Here is an 18,475-nt window from a genome sequence, read left to right on the forward strand (position 1 = left end):
AGAGTGAGAAGTGAGGGCTGGTTCTGCATCTGGGATAACTCTACAGCACAGCAAAGCGAGAGTGCAGAGGCCCCGAGAGAGAAGAATGTTGAAGACAAGAACCCAAGCCAACACAACAGAAACATAAGGCTTATGACAGCACAATGTAATACAACACAGCTAAAGCCCTGGCCCAGAAGACAGTAATGCTCATTGAGTTCCGAGCCAAGCTCAAGTGCTTAGGCAACAGAATGCAGCACAGCAGAGGACAGAAGTAGAGCAGGGAACTAAGCTCAACTCAAGCAGCTCTGTAAACAACCACGGTGAGTGTCTGTGGGTGGATGCCTGCCATTTCTATTTCCTCTATCCCAAGTTCTCCTTAGTTACGTCCACACATCTTATTTTGTAGATTGTTTCCACCTGGATACCCAATTTATATTTAAACAACTATTTTAAATATAACATCTCCCTATTTCGTGGTATTTCTTAGCATCACACTTTACCAGCCACAACAGACCCATGACTAAATCAACCTCTCCCATGCTAAACGTCCATCGAGCCCAGTTATCTACTCCCCTCCAAATTGATCTTCACTGCTGCAGATGGCCGAATGACTGATGAAGTAGTCCTTATCAGTTCAGTGTATGTATTCTTTCAATGGATGTCCATAATAAATGTAAAAAGAGGACCTGTCCATGAGCTTATGGATCCCCATGACCTTGATCTTCTTTTGTATCTTACTAAACCATAATCTTCATCTAACCAACCTGCTGAAAACCTTTGCTCCATTCAAATGCAATATTGTTCATTATGAATAATTGGTAGTCTTGTTTCTAGATCCTTTATTCAACCTGTTGTCCATTCCTACAAGCATCTGACTTGGTTTCTCTATCATAGATCCCTTTAATCCATAGGTCTCAGGAGATCTTCAAACCTCCAGAAACAGGATGAGGAAAAAAAAAAAAAAAAGCACATGTACACGATTTTTATCAGGTTCTAAAAGGGGTCCACAAGACCCAAAAAATTTTAAAGCCACCACTCTGGTCCAATAGAGATCAGGTTCAATCCACATATTCCAGAGGAAAAAAAAAAAAAAAAAACTCATAATGAATGATGATGCACTATCACTTACACAGCCCATTAGCACCCATGCCTTCACTTTTGTCTTCTTAAATCCTTGGGCAACGTGTTCAGTCCCAGCTGGTGGACTGTGCATACTGTATTTGTCCCCTTCATTTCTTCCCTAAATGAGAATAGCTCTTAGGGAGGGGGTCACACCTAAATTAAAGAGACCATAGTTCTCAACATACTTGCTGGATGTGGCAATGAGAACAAGATGGGGACTATCCCCTGAAAAAAGTCTCTATAATGCTCTAAGAAGTAAATGTGTATCATGGAGATAATTTTCAAAGAATTATCATTTTGGCAGAAGACTAAAATCTCTGAATTTTTTAAACTTTTAAGCAATGTACTGGCACTAAGAAACAATCTGAACTATTGAAATAGAACAACCATCTTCACTTTTGGACTTCAGAGAAACTTGGATTTCCTCTAACATATTAGAAGTATGGAGACAGGAGGCATCAAATTAGTTAAAATTTAGTACTGGGAGGGCAGAAATCATTGTCTTTGTTGTTTCCACAGAGAATAATCTTTGAATGGATGACTATTATTATCCTATGTGTATTGACTATTCATATACATCTAGTGGTCTCACTATTTATTTTCCTTCATTGGTAGCTTTACAGATGACCTTTTCGTTCTGATTTACAGATAGCACAGTTTTAATTATGCTGTCCTTTCTAAATCTCTTTAAAGTGTGTTTAAAAAAAATAATATAGCCGAGACCAGTTTGGCTCAGTGGTGGAGCGTCAGTCTGCGGACTGAAAGGTCCCAGGTTCGATTCTGGTCAGGGGCATGTATGTTGCGGGCACATCCCCGGTGGGGGGTGTGCAGGAGGCAGCTGGTCAGTGTTTCTCTCTCATTGACGTTTCTAGCTCTCTATCTCTCTCCCTTCCTCTCTGTAAAAAATCAATAAAATATATTAAAAAATAATAATAATAATAATAATATATATATATATATATATATATATATATATATATATATATTTTATATAAATAAAATTGATTGTTTACAGAGAGGAAGGAAGGGTGAGGGCTAGTGTGAGAAACATTGATCAGCTGCCTCTTGCACACCCCCTACTGGGGATGTGCCCACAACCAAGGTAAAGCCCTTGACTAGAATCAAACCTGAGACCTCTCAGTCCGTAGGCAGACACTATATCCACTAAGCCAAATCGGTTTTGGCTCTTTAAAGTTTTAAGCAATGCAATTCTCCTGTAATACTGTAAACCTAGTAAATCTTAATAATAAAATGAAGCCTGCCCCTCTTTTGGACTATATAACTTAAACTCAACAAGAGATCAAATTAAGAAATCTACTTACAGCATAGCAAACTCAAATATAAAGCTGTAATACTCATTTCATAATGCCCATGCCTCATCTCTCAATCAGCAGAAAGAAACACTTATTGTACTCTTCTGGGAGAATCAACAAAATATTTAATGATGCCTTCTACATTGGGTAGAAAGGTATAGAAATAGGTATTTTGTAGTTAAGATTCCCTCAAGAATTTTTTTTTCCTTGAGGGTAGGATCATAAGATGTTCCTAAAACACTTTTTATCAGAAAATTATGGTTTCACTTTAACTCAAGATATAACCAAAACCTCAAGATATAACCAAAGATGTGTGACCAGATAGAGAAAATAACATGACTTAAAGAACACTTCATTGCCTGAATTTTTGCATAAAATTTCAATGTGCTAAAAGTTGTGAATGCCACTATGTCTGTGTGCTGGGGATAGCAGAAGAAGAAACAGCTGGGAGCTTGCACAGTCTGCAGAAAGCAAACCACAAAGACTCACTGCTAAATACTGGGGTCCAAGAGTATTGAGACCAGCAAGGTTTCCCCACACAGATGCTGCGCTGATTTGCTGCATCTGCTGCTGGAGCTGCTGGGCCATTCTCTTCTGTTCTTTGTCCTTCTGTGTATCAGCAAATTTTACCACCATGGGGGATGAGCAACCCTATGAAAACACCAAAACCAAAGGGTCAAATCCCTCCTTCTAGGTGAAGGAAAAATCCTTGCTAGTGACACACAGGTTGCATTCTAATTTCATTCACTGCCAAATGACTCTCTTCCTAATACATGTAAGTGGCAAAAGACAATTTAAAAGGGCAACTCGTTCCAATATGTTAATTTTAACTTTCATTTAATAACATCCAATATATTAAAGAAACCTTCAGTTTTTAACTTTTTAAAAAAAGTTTTAAGACTTTTTTTGTTTGTTTGTTTTAACTTTTAAGACATTTGGCCTGCTTAACTTTTAGAACCACCAGATGCCGTACATGATGCTGGGCTTGGAAGACCAAAACTCCTAGCACTCTCAGGCTAAGGAATCCCCCTTGCATTCATCTTCCTACCTCCATGGTCTGTGCTTGGTGCATTGCCTTGATAGCTGTCTGTGCCATTGCTCTTGTTGTAAAAGTCACAAATGCACAACCTGGTAAAAGAGGGGTCAATAACTCATTCATTCGCTTACTTATAGACATTAACTGAGCACTTAACTATGAGCAAGTACCATGCTAGCATTAAGTATAGATGATTCCTGCCTTCAGGGTTTCATGATCTATTGGAAGAGAGAGCTATGTTACACCAGAGTGATAAGTGCTCTAATGAAAATGCAGGGAAGCAGAAATAAGAAACAAAGTGCTCAAAAAACAAAGGAAGATTCATAGCCTCAAGTTTCTCCTGTGAAGAAAGTGTTTCCATTTTAACATCAAGAACCTCTCTAAACATAAAAGAGAGAATTTTGATACATGACACCTAAGAACAGAATATAAACTCTTTAAGGATGTTGGGAGAACACAAAAGGGATCAAATTAAGGAAGAGTTGTGACAGGACCTACACATACAACTTCAAGCCCAACTTCTCCATCATGACAGAGCCATATTGGCTAGGGATTACTGGTTTCCACTGGTCAGGTTAAAAACAACTCCAAATTCAAAATAAGCATATAAATTTTATATAGAGAGGGAAACATGGATTTATTGTTCCACTTATTTATGCATTAGTTGGCTGATTCTTGTATGTACCCCAACTGGGGATGAAACCTGCAATCTTAAAAAAAAAAAAGAAACCTGCAATCTTGGCATATTGGGACAATACTCATACCAACTGAGCTACCCAGACCAGGGCAAAATGAGTATCCTTAAAAAAAAAAAAAAAAAAAAAAAAAAATATTGATTTCAGAGAAAGAGAGGCAGAAACATCAATGATGAGAGAGAATCATTGATTGGCTGCCTCCCACACCGACCCCAATTGAACTTGGGAGCCTCCATTTCGTAGGCCAACTTTCTATCCACTGAGCTAACCCACCCAGGACAAGATGAGCATCTTTAAAGTTTAAAAATGTACCCACCTCGGCTCAGTCCATCAGGTCCCCGCAATATCCGACATTCTTCAATCTGTCCAAATGAAGAGAACATGACTCGGATGTCATTTTCAGTGCACTTCTTGGAAATCATACCAATAAACAGCTTCCTGTCTTCCACTGCTAAGAGAGTAAAACACAGAAGGCTTGAACATTATTACTACAAGAGATAGTAGAGCACACACTCTGGGTTTGAGACCTGGCTCTGGTGCTTTTATACCATATTTCACAGATTATATGATGTACCTTTCCCCCCATAAGTGAGTACCTCCTCTTATAAACAATGGTATCTTAACATTATCACTGAAAGCACTTAGAGGAGCCAAAGCCGGTTTGGCTCAGTGGTAGAGTGTCAGTCTGCGGACTGAAAGGTCCCAGGTTCGATTCCGGTCAAGGGCATGTACATTGGTTGCGGGCACATCCCCGGTAGGGGGTGTGCAAGAGGCAGCTGGTCGATGTTTCTCTCTCATCGACGTTTCTAGCTTTCTATCTCTCTCCCTTCCTCTCTGTAAAAATCAATAAAATATATATATTTTTAAAAAGCACTTAAGAGGAAATGAAGTAGTTTTATTAGCTTGTGAAAGTTACTTAACCATTCTGTGCCTGTTTCCTCACCTGACTAGTAGGTAAATATGGTTGACTGCACAGTTCTTAGGCTCTTGCCTACCACTCAGTAATATACTATGACATAAAATGAGTTTGCACATTTAATTAATATGATGAGAGAAACAGGACACACCTTACAGAGAGTTTAACTATATCCTTTCCTTTTCAGACTGTCCTTTTTTAAAAAAATATTCTTTTTTTATTGATTTTTTTACAGAGAGGAAGGGATGAGGATAGAGAGTTAGAAACATCGATCAGCTGCCTCTTGCACACCCCTTACTGGGGATGTGCCTGCAACCAAGGTACATGCCCTTGACAGGAATCGAACCTGGGACCCTTCAGTCTGCAGGCCGACGTTCTATCCACTGAGCCAATCCAGTTAGGGCCTGACTGTTCTTTTGAGGACTAAGTTCTCCTTCCTAACTTGCTCGTTTACTTCTACTCATAAGAAATTATACTGACCAAAGACATTCCAGTTCACTATAAAAAATTCTTGTAATCTTTCCCTATCAACTCTATTTATCTCAGTTATTTGCCATACTTAAAAGAAAAAAATAGACAATTTATTAGATGACATTAGAGCAATGAACCACTATCTTATACAATACACCAAAAATTAACTAAAATTTGGCTCAGCGGATAAAGCATTAGTCTGCATATTGAAGGGTTCTGGGTTCAACTCCAGTCAAGGGCACATGCCTGGATTGCAACCTGAATCACCAGTGTGGAGTGTGCAGGAGCCAGCCAATCACAGATTCTCTCTTATCACTGACATTTCTAGCTTTCTCTCCCTCTCCCTTCTTCTCTGAAATCAATAAAAATATATTTTTAAAAAATTAAATAAATGGATTAAACTTGAATATAAAACCCGAAAACATAAAACTCCTAGAAGAAAACCATACTTGGTAAGTTCCTTAACATCAGTTTTGGCAATGCCTTTTTTGGATCTGACTCCAAAGTAAAGGCAACAAAAGCAAAAATAAACAAGCGGGACTACAAACCAAAAATCTTCTGCACAGCAAAGGAAATCATCAACTAAATGAAAAAGCAACCTATAAAATGAGAGAAAATACTAGTCATCAGAAAAATGCAAATAAAAACCACAGTGAGGTATCACTTCACATCCCTTAGAATGGCTATTATCACAAACTAAGAAAGGGCACTGTCTGGCACAGCTAAGTGGTTGGAGTGTTGTTCTGCAAACCGGAGGGCCGCGGATTCAAGAGCATGTACCTGGATTGCAGGTTTTATCCCCGGCTCCGGTAGGAATGTGTGTGAGGCAACTACTAGATGTGTCTCTCTCACATTGATGTTCGCCCCCCCGCCCTCCCTTGCACTCTAAAGAATTATCAATGGGAATAACATCTTGCGAAAGAATTAACAAAAACAAAGCAAGCCAAAAAAGGAACAAATTTTGGTCAAGATTGGAGAAAAAAGAACCCTGTGCACCGTTAGTGGGAATGTAAATTAGTGAAACCATTATAGAAAACAGTATGGCGGCTACTCAAAAAATTAAAAACAGAACTACCATATGATCCAGCAATTCAACTTACGGGTATTTATCTGACAAAAATGAAATCAATAATTCAAAAAGACACATGCATACTTATTTCCATTACAGCACTATTTACAGCAGCCAAGATACAGAAACAACTAACGTTACAGTGATAAATGAAGAAAATGTGTGTGCGTGGCACATGCACACACACAGAGAAATATTATTCAGTCATAAAAAGGAATAACATTTTGCCATTTGTGACAATGTGGATGAACTTGGGGCATTATGCTAAGTGAAATAAGTCAAACAGGAGAAGACAAATACAGTATGATCTCTCTTCTATGAGGAATCTTAAAAAATAAAATAAAGAAAGAAAAGAAAACCCCAAACTCCTACAGAAAACAGACTGATGGTTGCCAGTGAAGGGGCCCAAAGGGTACAAACTTCCAGTTATGAAGTAAATAAGTCATGAGGATGTAGGGTGTAGCATGGAGACTACAGTTGATGCTATACTACATATTTGAAAGGTGCTGAGAGAGTAGATCTTAAAAGTTCTCATCATAAGAAAAAATTTTTGTGACCATGTATGGTGAAAGATTTTAACTAGCCTGATCATTTCACAATATTTATCAAAACATTATTCTGTACACCTGAAATTAATATAATGCTCTATGTCACTTCTACCTCAAAAAGAAATTACTCAGAGTACAATGCAATCAGATGCCAAGAGAACTACAAACTAGAAAAAAACCTGATAAAGGGAGGGCCTACATGCTTGCTTACCATTGCTCTTCTCACTATCGGCAGGTTTCATCTGTATAGGATGATGCATCTGAAAAGGAGAAGATGTGAATATTACCACTGTACACACTGAAGCAGAAATATAAATGAGGATTCTAAAGGAATACCAAAACTAGAGCCCATGAGAGTTCTATTGAACTCACACTTGCTTCATGACCTTTGTCCCACAAAGTATCAGAATGGATAGAACTCTGAATCAAGAAGTAAAAATTCTCTTGGCTGAGAAAGAACTACTTTCAGCCGATAATCTTTAAAAGTTCCCTTTATATCCATTCTTGTGAAAGTCACCCTTTTCCCAAAATGGTTTTCAATGTGTATCTAATACATGTAAGTATGTTCCATGTGTCAATACCACCACAGTTGCACTTAGTAGGATCTTTCTTACCCCTGGGAGGACCTTCATATTGTGAAGAGCATTCTGTGCTTCTAATGCAGCTTTGCGGGTGTAAAACGTAACAAAACAGCACCCTGCAATAAAGACGATTTCACAAATCAAACCAGTCCTTTGAAAGTAGAGAATTCCTAGAGCACTCAGTACTTCCTGGGCATACAGGGTTTGGGCAAAAGTTTATTCTTGCATCATTAGTATTTATTGCATTATTCCCCAAACTGTAAATCTACTTTAGCTCCACCATATATTAGAACTTAAGAAGAAAAGATAATGTTTATTAAAATTAGAGAGAATACCTAGCAGGGGGGGAAAAAAAACTTTTTTTTCCTATGCATTCTCTTTACTGTTATAGTCTCTCGTTTATATTGATATTAAAATTCTTCTCTAGCTGCTCCTATAACATCTCTGGGAGAGATGACTTCCCTTACAAAGATCACAGTACCAAGTCATTCAACCTACCCTTATCAGGCAGTGTGCGGGGCTAGAACTCAATACAAACAAGACAAAGAGGGGCCTTGAACACTTGCGGCTCTTCGTCTTTCAGAAGCTCTTCATCTTTCAGAAACTTTCTCTTTTAGAATAAACCACTCCTTACATTGTAGCCAATTTCTATCATATGCCTCAAACATAATTATCATTTTAAACTATAAAATTTCTTAGTATCTTTTCTGGGGGACTCTTAGTTCCCATCAAATATTAAGTTTCTAGCATCACATGGTGCTGACTGAGATCTGTAAGTTTTGTGCTTATCTTTGCTGGGGATAGGAGGGAGGAGGTATATTTTGTAAATCTTGGGTCCATAGTCCAAGAGACACAATATAGATGTCTTTAAAAATTACTCTGCAATTAAGATTTAAATTACTGCACATTATATTGCCAGTCATTTTCAGAAAATACAAGACTTTAGAGAAAGAGGGTAAGCAGGTGGGGGGGGGGGGGGAGAAGACCACATCAATTTATTGTTCCACTTATTTATGCATTCATTGGTTGATTCCTGTATGAGCCCTGAACGAGGATCAAACCTGCAACCTTGGCATATTGGGATGACACTCTAACCAACTGAGCTACCCAGCCAGAGCTGAAACTACAATAATTTGTATTTTCGTTAACTATGCCAAAAATAAAAATTAATCCCTCTGCTTCTAGATCCTGTTATTAAACCGGTTTACAAACATGGCAATCATACTTGTTGATATTTGCACTGTAGAACAGCTTTCACTGAAAATTACTCTGAGTCAGTCACTTGGAAAAATAAGAGTATGTCTCTGTGAAGGGGCAAAGATTATGCCTTATCACCATCAGTCCTGTGAAACTTCCACTCTGTGGGATATATCTGGAAGCAGTTCAACCTTTCTTCTCCTGTTCATTTTATAAGCTATAGCAAACAAGTTATCTACAAAAGAGGCTCTCCTAGATGCTAAGCCATCCTGTAAGGCCTTTACACACATTAACAGAAACCCATGAGTTCAGGGACGGTCTTTTCTTTCCATGGCCTTCCCCTCCCGTTAGCATTGCTTGCCAAAGCCAAAACACTAAAGAAAACCCTATGTGATCAGTAGCTTACTAAATGGACTATCCAAATTACAAATCAACCTCATGAAGTCACTTTCATGTTTCCTTTTTAAGTCATTAAATGAGTTTGGCCTGGAATATATAGGGACTGTAAAAGAACATATTCCCCCCTCCCAATATGACCATAGGATCATTCTGACAATGAGACAGTATGTACATGACAAAAAATTGCACATAAAACCCAAATCTTCACCTTTGCTCTGAGGAGGGTTTTGGCTCCTATCTCTTAGAACGTTGATTTCATAGACAGCACCATACTGTTCAAAGAGTTCCCTCAAGTCCTTCTCAGACCAGGTCCTCGGAACCTGGCCCACAAACATCTTGATAGCATCAAGATCCGGTTGGTCTGGGTGGTCCAGGGTGCCGTTCATTTTCTTTGAGCTGCATTAGATAAAATAAAACTACTATTATGCATTCATGTTGCTCTCTAGAGGGAGTTTTGTTTCCTTTAAAGATCTCAACTAGTTCCTGGGAAAATGGGGGAGGGGGGGTCCTACTTCCTTTCATGACTTCTATTCAATTTACCAGGGTTCCCAGGTCCTCCCTCACAACGGTCACCCCTCGCATTAGATTTAGATCCCAAACTAAAGCTGCCACTCTGAGGATATCCTAGGTTGTAATTAAGAAACTGAGTGTCACTTACTCTTTATCTAGCATGAGAATTCTCAGAAGAACTTAATAGGCAGAGTTTCTAAAGCAAATTTTAATGCTTTTAACAAAGGGTTTTTTAAATGTCCATAAAATAAACAAAGAACTATTAATTTTAAGATTTAGGACTCCAATAGTACAATGATACTTTAAAAGTTTTCTTTCAGTAGACATCAGAACAGAAGCACTTGATTTCCAAGGCCTAAGCTATGGACTGATAAAAATGTGGGTCTTTGAATATGTCTCATGTGCTCAATTCTGGTGCCCTGACCAAAACAGTTTTGCGTCTTAAACTCTAACAAGTGATTGTTATATATAATAAAGGTCTAATATGCAAATTGCCCCTGGAACAGTTCAACCAGGGGATGGGGCAGCCAGCCAACCGCCCGAGGCCCCTCCCCCTGGCCAGCCCTGTCCCCAGTTGGGGAGGAGGGTAGCAGCAGGGCCAGCCGGCCAAACACCTGTGCACCCAAACACCTGTGCACCCAAACACCTGTGCACCCAAACACCTGTGTACCCAAACACCCTTGCCCCGGGCTTTTAGTTACATAAACAATGATGTCATCATTCTAGATTTTCATTATTTCTAAGTTATCCAATTTAATGCTACTTTTCCAAGACTTTACCAGTTAGTTCCCTTACCAACTGCAACCATTACAACAAACTCCTCCAATCCTCTCATACCAAACTTGTAATGCTCATACTTTCATTGCTATCCCTGCAATTGCCAAGAACCTCAGGGAATTCTTACACTACAAATATTTCTACCATTCAAAATAAATCAGACCTTCCCTACCATTGTTTTAAGACCAGTAACAACTTAAATTTCAAAAACTTATCACCATATTCAAATTTGCCATGTTTTAATATCTAACCCTAAATAAAGTAATAGTTTTCATTAAAGGAAATGTAAGTTTTTATACCAGTTTTCTTAAATATTATTTGTTTAAAGTATTACATATGTCTTTTTCCCCCATTGTCCTCTCCCCAGCCCTTCCCATCCACCAGCACATGCCCACCCCCTACTGTCTTACGTCCATGGGTTATGCTTTTATGCATGCATACAAGTCCTTTGGTTGTTCTCTTAGCCCGCTCCCCCTTTGCCCTCCAACCCTGCCTTTCCTCTGAGGTTGGACAGTCTGTTCAACACTTCTATGTCTCTGAATCTATTTTTGTTCATGAGTTTATATTGTTCATTATATTCCACAAATGAGATCATGTGATATTCATCTTTCTCAAACTTGCTTATTTCATTTAGCATAATGCTCTCCAGGTCCATCTTATGCTGTTGCAAATAGTAAGAATTCCTTCTTTTTCACAGCAGGGTAGTATTCCATTGTCTAGATGTACCATAGTTTTTTAATCGATTTATCTGCTGATAGGCACTTAGGCTTTTTCCAAATCTTAGCTATTATAAATTGTGCTGCTATGAACACCGCGGTGCATATATCCTTTCTGAATGGTGTTTCTGATTTCTTGGGATATATTCCACTGCTACCTTTGAATAGTATTTGAAGAACATTGAGAATGATGAATCTATGAAAGCAGCTCAACCACGGTCTTTTAATTCTGAAATCTCTTGTAAGTGATCACTCACCAGGGCTATTCTCACATCACCTTTACTGAACCTAGCATTAACATATATATTTATTGATTTCAAAGAGGAAGGGAGAGGGAGAAAGAGATAGAAACATCAATGATGAGAGAGAAGCACAGATAATAATTTAATTTAAAAAAAAATAAGGGGGGAAAAATCCAGTTCCTCAGTCACATTAGCCTCATGTGACTAGAGGCCACTGCATAGGACAGCAGAGATACAGAACATTTTTATTATCACAGAAAGCTCTATCGCACAGCACTGCTCAAAAGAGCCTGGAACTGGTTAACAGAAACAGGCCATTAGTGGTGAAGTCAGAAATGGGAAAGATACAACTAGAGATAGTATGAGTTAAGTTGACAAAAGGGCAGTGGCTAGAGATGACAGGGTCATGCTACAATGTAGATGAAGTTCAGAACATGCTAAATGAAAGAAAACAATCACAAAGGCTACATATTGTATGTCCATTTACATGAAATATCTAGAATAGGCAAATCTATAAAGACAGAAAGTAGACAAGTGGTTCCCTAGGAATGGGAGAAAAGGGTGGGGGGAGAGAGGGAGGGTATGGTTGCTAATAGGTATAGGGTTTGGGTTTAGGGTTAGGTATAGGATAATAAAAATGTTCTGGAATTAGATAGTAGTGATAGTTGCACAACTTTATGGATATTGTAAAAACCAATGACCATATGATTTAAAGAGGTAAATTGTATATTATGTGAATTATATAAAAGTATGTTATATGAATTACATAAAATACAGAGACAGAGAAAAGGAGTGAGGAATCAGAAGACAGGCTGGAAGGGCAGGGACAAGGCAAAGAAAGCCTTGCTGTAACTGAAGTTATAGAGTAGATGAAGAGTAATGGCAGTAGCACATACAGAGAGAGCGCAGAACATTTAGAGAGCATTAATGAGGCATAAAAGATAGTTAACAGGTCTTCCAGCTGCGGAGTTTCCGATTACATTATAGCCCAGCCCACATGTGTTCTTACAAGAAAACCCTCAAATACTACCTTCACATCTGTTTAAAAACTACTTCCAAACACGTTCATTACTCTTTTTATTCACTCTCTCCTTTTTCATTACCTGTTAACCCCATTTATATAAATACTTGTTGCATCCCAGACTCTAGCCACCACCCACTTCTACCAGGTCCCTCTGGCTCACATACTGTACGATGAAAAAACTGGCATAGAAGAACATCATAATAAAAAGGATCCAGAAACAGCAGCTGGTTCTCTAGTGAGAACAAGACAGAACGTGTCTTTGCTGGAAAAAAGTAATTTTCATTTGGATAAAGAGAGCTCTTCCTATGTTAGTTGGGGTAGTAGGTACTAGAAAAGGCTATCAATAAAGGTTTTTTTAAGACATCACTCAACAATAGAACAACTAACAATCTGCTTGTAAAGGTTTTCAATCTTTTCCCTGAGGTATGGAGATTATGTCTGGAGTGCCTATCTCTGAAATCATCTCTAATTATAAAAAAAAACTCACAGGACTTATCGTTCATTCAACCGTGCTCTCAAAGTTCCTACATGTGCCAGATACTACACACTATAAGTACCTATTAAAGTGGACGGAACAATTCCTGTCCTAGAGGAAGGACGCAACTATAATACTCAACAAATGCTTTAGCAAATGAATAAAAGTTCTGTGGGGGGGGGAAGTGGCTAATAACCTGGCCAATGTGGATCAGTGGTTGAGTAGCAATCCATAAACCAGGAGGTCATGGTTAGGGCACATGCCTGGGTTGTGGGCTTGATCCTCAGTAGGAAGTGTGCACAAGGCAGCCAATCCATGAATCCTTCTCATCATTGATGCTTCTATCTCCCTTCCTCTCTCAGAAATCAATAAAAAATATATATATATTTTCTTAAAAAGTGGCTAATAGTTTTATTTTATTTGGAGTGGGAAGTATGTGCAGAAATTAAAGGTGAATGCCCTAAGCAGCTGGAGAAAGTGCTATATAGCACAGAGATATGAAAGCTTAAGGGGTGGTGAAGAAATGGTAAGGACTCAGAAGGAAGAGGAGAGAAGATTGAGATAACATTAGAAAGTTAGAAAAAAGGACTTGAGAAAGTTAGGAGAGAGTATAAAATAATCTAAAATATTAGGGGTTTGGCTCAGTGGATAGTGTGTCAGCCTGCGGACTGAAGGGTCCTGGGTTCGATTCCAGTCAAGGGCATGTACCTTGGTTGCGGGCACATCCCAGTAGGGGGTGTGCAGGAGGCAGCTGATCGATGATTCTCTTTCATCAATGTTCCTAACTATATCCCTCTCTCTTCCTCTCTATAAAAAAATAAAATATTAGGGGGGAAAAGAAAATATTATAAATTAAAATCAGTAAGAATAAAGAAATAGGTTAGAGAGACCAGTGAGGGGCTTTCCTCACTGAAAGAACCGAACTTTAATCCAAGATTTTTAAACAAGGATCACATTTGTCTTTTAAAAGACATCTGGCAATAATCTAGAGTAGTGTTTCCCAAAGTGTGGTACGCGTACCCCCAGGGGTACGGGAAGAGTTTGGTGGGGGTACGCGTTCACCGGAGTTTGGTGGGGATATGCACTGCACCATGCTTAGCTGAGCCTAATTCTATATTCTCATGAGTACGAGGGGTACTCAGTGTTACAAAAATTATAGAAGGGGTACACATATGTCAAAAGTTTGGGAAACACTGATCTAGGGGATGATATAAAGTGAGGAAATATGGAAATCAGAAAGCTCTTGAAAAACCAACTCCTAAAATTAGGAACCAGTCCTAGGCAATGCTGAGAAATTGGGGGGGGGGGGGGGGGGGCCGCGGGAGATACACTAGAACTTGGAGATCACTCCATCAAGGAGACGAGGAAGAGGAAGAAGTTACCAATCACTCTTGGATTCTAGTGCAGACAATATGAGGGATTGTTTTTGCGTGGGGAAGCCTTCAGGTGGAGATATTCGAAGTCACAGAGCTCAGGGGACACTTATGGAATACATATAGAAATCTGAGAATCAGAAAAGCACATTAGTACTCCCTTAAGCAATGGGAGAGCTAAGAGAAAAGACCTAAGATACAACCCTTGAAGAACAACCACATCTTACAGTGCACGCAAAGTAAGAGGAACCAATGGAAGCTGGAGAGCGGTCAAAGCGGAATCAAGGACATTGTTACAAGTGAGAACAGGCACTAGGGGTCAGGTACCAAGGCCCAAAATTTTTATTTTTTATTTTTAAATATATTTTATTGATTTTTTACAGAGAGGAAGGGAGAGAGATAGAGAGCTAGAAATGTCGATGAGAGAGAAACATCAACCAGCTGCCTCCTGTACATCCCCTACCGGGGATGTGCCTGCAACCAATGTACATGCCCTTGACTGGAATCGAACCTGGGACCTTTCAGTCCGCAGACCAACGCTCTACCACTGAGCCAAACCAGCTTCGGCAAGGCCCAAAATTTTTAAAGTAAGATACCGTTACATCGCTAGATCACATTCTCAGGCAATATCTTTTCAGAGGTCAAGCCTCCTGATGAAGAAGTATGAGTGGAAAGGACTTACAATCCAAGAAAGGGGTGGCAAGCACACACCTTTCTCGAGAACTTTCTTCTTCCTGACACTATGGTGTGTGTTTTGGTATATGGTGTCCACTGAGGCCCAAGGACTTGCCAACATGAGAATTGATGGGTAACTTTGCTCAATGACAGCTGAGGCCTGGTCTAAGGGGTAAAAATAAGGATGCATCATTAAAATTGCACTTTAGGCCCAAGCTTAACACCAAGTCTCCTCAGGGAAGCCAGTTTTAGCCCCTCTCAACTGAGTTTCTCATCTGTAAAATATGGGCACTAGTCTATGCCCAATTTACCTCAAAAAGCTTTTGTGAACATACATACAGGACTAAAGCAGATGTGAATGCACTAGGGGAAAAATGATGTAGCAGTCTACTCCCTGATTACCTCTATTCAGAATGGCCTATATTCAGTCCATTACTTCTAAAACTCTGGTGTACATGAAAACTACATGGGACACTGTTAAAATACAGATTCTTAGACCCTACTCCAGCATAAGAATATCTGGGCATGGGTCCAAAAATCTGCAATTTTATGTTCCAGGTAACTTTCATGCAATGTTCCATGGTCCAGCCTTCTTGGGATGCTGAATCAATCCAACCTTTTAAAAGATGAGAAAACAGACTGAGGAAAAATGCTGTTATCTAAGGATTGAATACGAGTAGCAACAAAGCAGAGAGAGACAGTGTTACAATGGAAGATAATTTGAGCCATAAAGTCCTATTACTAGAGGTCATGTATCTGGTATATGGGAATATTTTTATTATATAGTAAGTCTTTATTATGATGCCATTCACTGTGATTTCACCTGTTATCTATTCTCATATAAAGTCCTAAATAACTATTATTTTTGGAGACTACAGGGAAGGCATAGGATCTATTTCAAACAAGCAAGTCAACTAACTTTGAGAATCACTAAACTATCCCATGAAGAGCTATTCTGAATCTATTATCCACATCAGTTACACCCAATCCCAGGGTAGCCCGATTTGCACATTGAGGCCTAAACTTAAAGACTTGCAACTATCCCATTATCTAGAAGATAGACATTTAACATTCTTGGCTTTGAATAACTTAAGACTCATTTATTTGAGGTCCCAGGATACTCTGAAGCCTGGTTAAAGTAGCTGAAATCAGGAGTTAGAAATGTGTCACTTACAAGCCCAGAATTCAGATCCCCTGTAGCTACAACTCAGGGCCAGGTTATCGTGTACAGTGGCAGTGTCACTTCTTGAACAAGTACGGCAAACTAATGAGCTTCTCATTCCCAAATTTTATTTGGGCAAATTGCCAATCAAAATTGATCTAATTGGGAGGGTGGGTGCACCTGATACCTCCCAATTATGTTGTATTTTCGATTAAATTGGGGGGAGGGGGGAGAAATAAAAATCCAAAATTACAGTTTACATGGCAAGACAGCATGCTGCATACACTACTAAATACACCCTTTGTAATGAGTCTAAGAATTTCATCATTAAAAATACCTTCCCAAAAGATTCTTTGAAATTATATACCCAACCTAAAGCAATAAAACTACAGTTTAAAAAACAAACCTCAGAACTTATCATATGGGAAAACATTATAGCTTGGAGGGACAGGAGCCAGCACACTCGCTGGTCATATTCCAAATGTACCCTCTTCTGTATAGAACTTCCTTATAGCTTTGAAGAAATCAGCAGTAATTAGATAGAATCAGACTGTAATAGATAATAATAGTCATAGCTGGTTTGGCTCAGTGGGTAGAGCATCTGGGACTAAAGGGTCCCTGGTTCAACTTCCAGCGAGGGCACATAATCAGGTTGTGGGCTCCGTCCCCAGAAGGGGTTGTGCAGAAGACAGCCGATTAATGATTCTCTTATCATTGATGTTTCTCTCTCTCCCTCTCCCTTCCTCTCTGAAATCAATAAAAATATATTTTTTTAGAAAAAATAAAATAACAATAGCGTGGACTTTAGCTTCCTCATCCAATTGTCTCTACTTTTAAGGAAAAGAACCAGTTACATTAATAACAAAGAAAACAACCCAGTACCTCTGCTTATGATAAAAAATTAGACAACAAAAATACTTACACGGGACTGGAATTCAAAGAGCAATGATCCACCATCATTTCTGGAAGGAAATCCAACTTAAACGCAGCCATCACCTCACTCTCCCCTTCAGAAGCCAATGATATTAACTTGCTGCGCTTGTCTGATCCACAAATACACACAGCTTTAGCTTCCTGGGCCCCACAAAAAACACAAAGTGGAAACAGGAGCTCAGGGAAACCAGCAGTAAGTGCCACAGAAACAGGCAGGACTGGGGAAGGGGAAGGGAGCATTGGATTAAAAGGGGGATGTGACCATGTGAAGGGAGGCTCAGCCCTGCACACAATGAAAGTGCTGATGCACCAGGCTTGTTTTGTGTGATTTTCCCTGGCAAAGCAGTACTAAGTGCACTGTCAGATAAATGGAGTGTCAGATCCATGAAGATAGCAGTGGCTAACAGAGCAGAAGAAACACAAACTTGTTTAATATCTTCCCAACTTCTCTCCCTGCAAATTAGTTTCTGAGGACCCCCAAAACCTGAAACTATCTGGGAGAAAAAAAACACCTCACCTTACATGGTCTGAAAATGTTTTTGGAAACTGGGTTGTTAGCCTTGGGCGAAACTTAGCTTCCATGTGCCAAACAAAGACAGCAGTGAGCACAGTGCTTGGGACCAAGTTTCCTCAGAATGGTCACATACAGAGGACCACTGGTTCAGACCATCAAAAGCACTGAGGAGCAAGCTGGTTGAAGAACTGGACACCAGGAACTTACTGCTCACACAATGGACCTTGCTTACTTGATGGTGTTGACAGCAAAGTGAGCTTCCTCATCAGAGTGAAGGACTTTAAAAATTGCTGCTTCAGTGACGTTCATTAGGTGACACAAGGCAGAACTGCTTTCCTAACTCTGAATCTTAATTTGCCAGAAATTTTAAAAGGCAAAAATGAAAATGGTATTGTAATATTCTGCCTCTTGATAGAGTACTAGAAAATAGTATCTTCTCAGTTGTTTGACTTTCTAAATAATGAAAAAGAAATGGGGCCTGCTAGGAACAAGCACTCAAACATATAAGGAAAGCCTCTTGGTTCTCTGTCATCTTTTAAACCTGCTAAGCCATGATTAATGAATGCAACATAAAAATCCTAATGGGGAGCAGTAGAGGTGGATGTACTTAGCAATAAGGCAGATGTGGTGCTCCCGTTCTCAATTTAGCTCCACATCCCTCCAAACAACAAACGGTGGCATTTCAATATTTAGGCAATGGCTCTAAAACTGTATCTGTGAAGGTTCCCAAATTTCACAGGCCTTC

The 18,475-nt window shown here is 39.3% G+C and overlaps 1 protein-coding gene across 16 annotated transcripts in view; it reads right to left on the reverse strand.

The window, feature by feature from the left end:
- CELF1 (CUGBP Elav-like family member 1) overlaps positions 1–18,475 on the reverse strand; it is a 70,578-nt gene that overhangs the window by 12,656 nt on the left and 39,447 nt on the right. For 8 of the 16 annotated variants that reach the window (XR_006740908.1, XR_006740909.1, XR_006740910.1 and 5 more), the window contains 7 exons: positions 17,206–17,357; positions 9,538–9,725; positions 7,767–7,849; positions 7,364–7,412; positions 4,465–4,599; positions 3,466–3,545; positions 2,907–3,068 (listed from right to left, as the gene is read on the reverse strand). Coding sequence is in view for 6 of the 16 variants with exons in the window: in XM_036426109.2 (XP_036282002.1) it covers positions 2,907–3,068; positions 3,466–3,545; positions 4,465–4,599; positions 7,364–7,412; positions 7,767–7,849; positions 9,538–9,725; positions 17,206–17,276 (768 nt within the window). In the remaining 10 variants the exon portion in view is untranslated. Of the gene's footprint in view, positions 1–2,906; positions 3,069–3,465; positions 3,546–4,464; positions 4,600–7,363; positions 7,413–7,766; positions 7,850–9,537; positions 9,726–13,781; positions 13,796–15,523; positions 15,738–17,205; positions 17,358–18,475 lie in introns of those variants that run through there. The other 8 variants (XR_006740906.1, XM_045578018.1, XM_045578016.1 and 5 more) reach the window with 4 other exon arrangements.

The sequence above is a fragment of the Pipistrellus kuhlii genome, unplaced genomic scaffold (assembly GCF_014108245.1).
Source record: "Pipistrellus kuhlii isolate mPipKuh1 unplaced genomic scaffold, mPipKuh1.p scaffold_m20_p_9, whole genome shotgun sequence".
Taxonomy (NCBI): Eukaryota; Metazoa; Chordata; class Mammalia; order Chiroptera; family Vespertilionidae; genus Pipistrellus; species Pipistrellus kuhlii.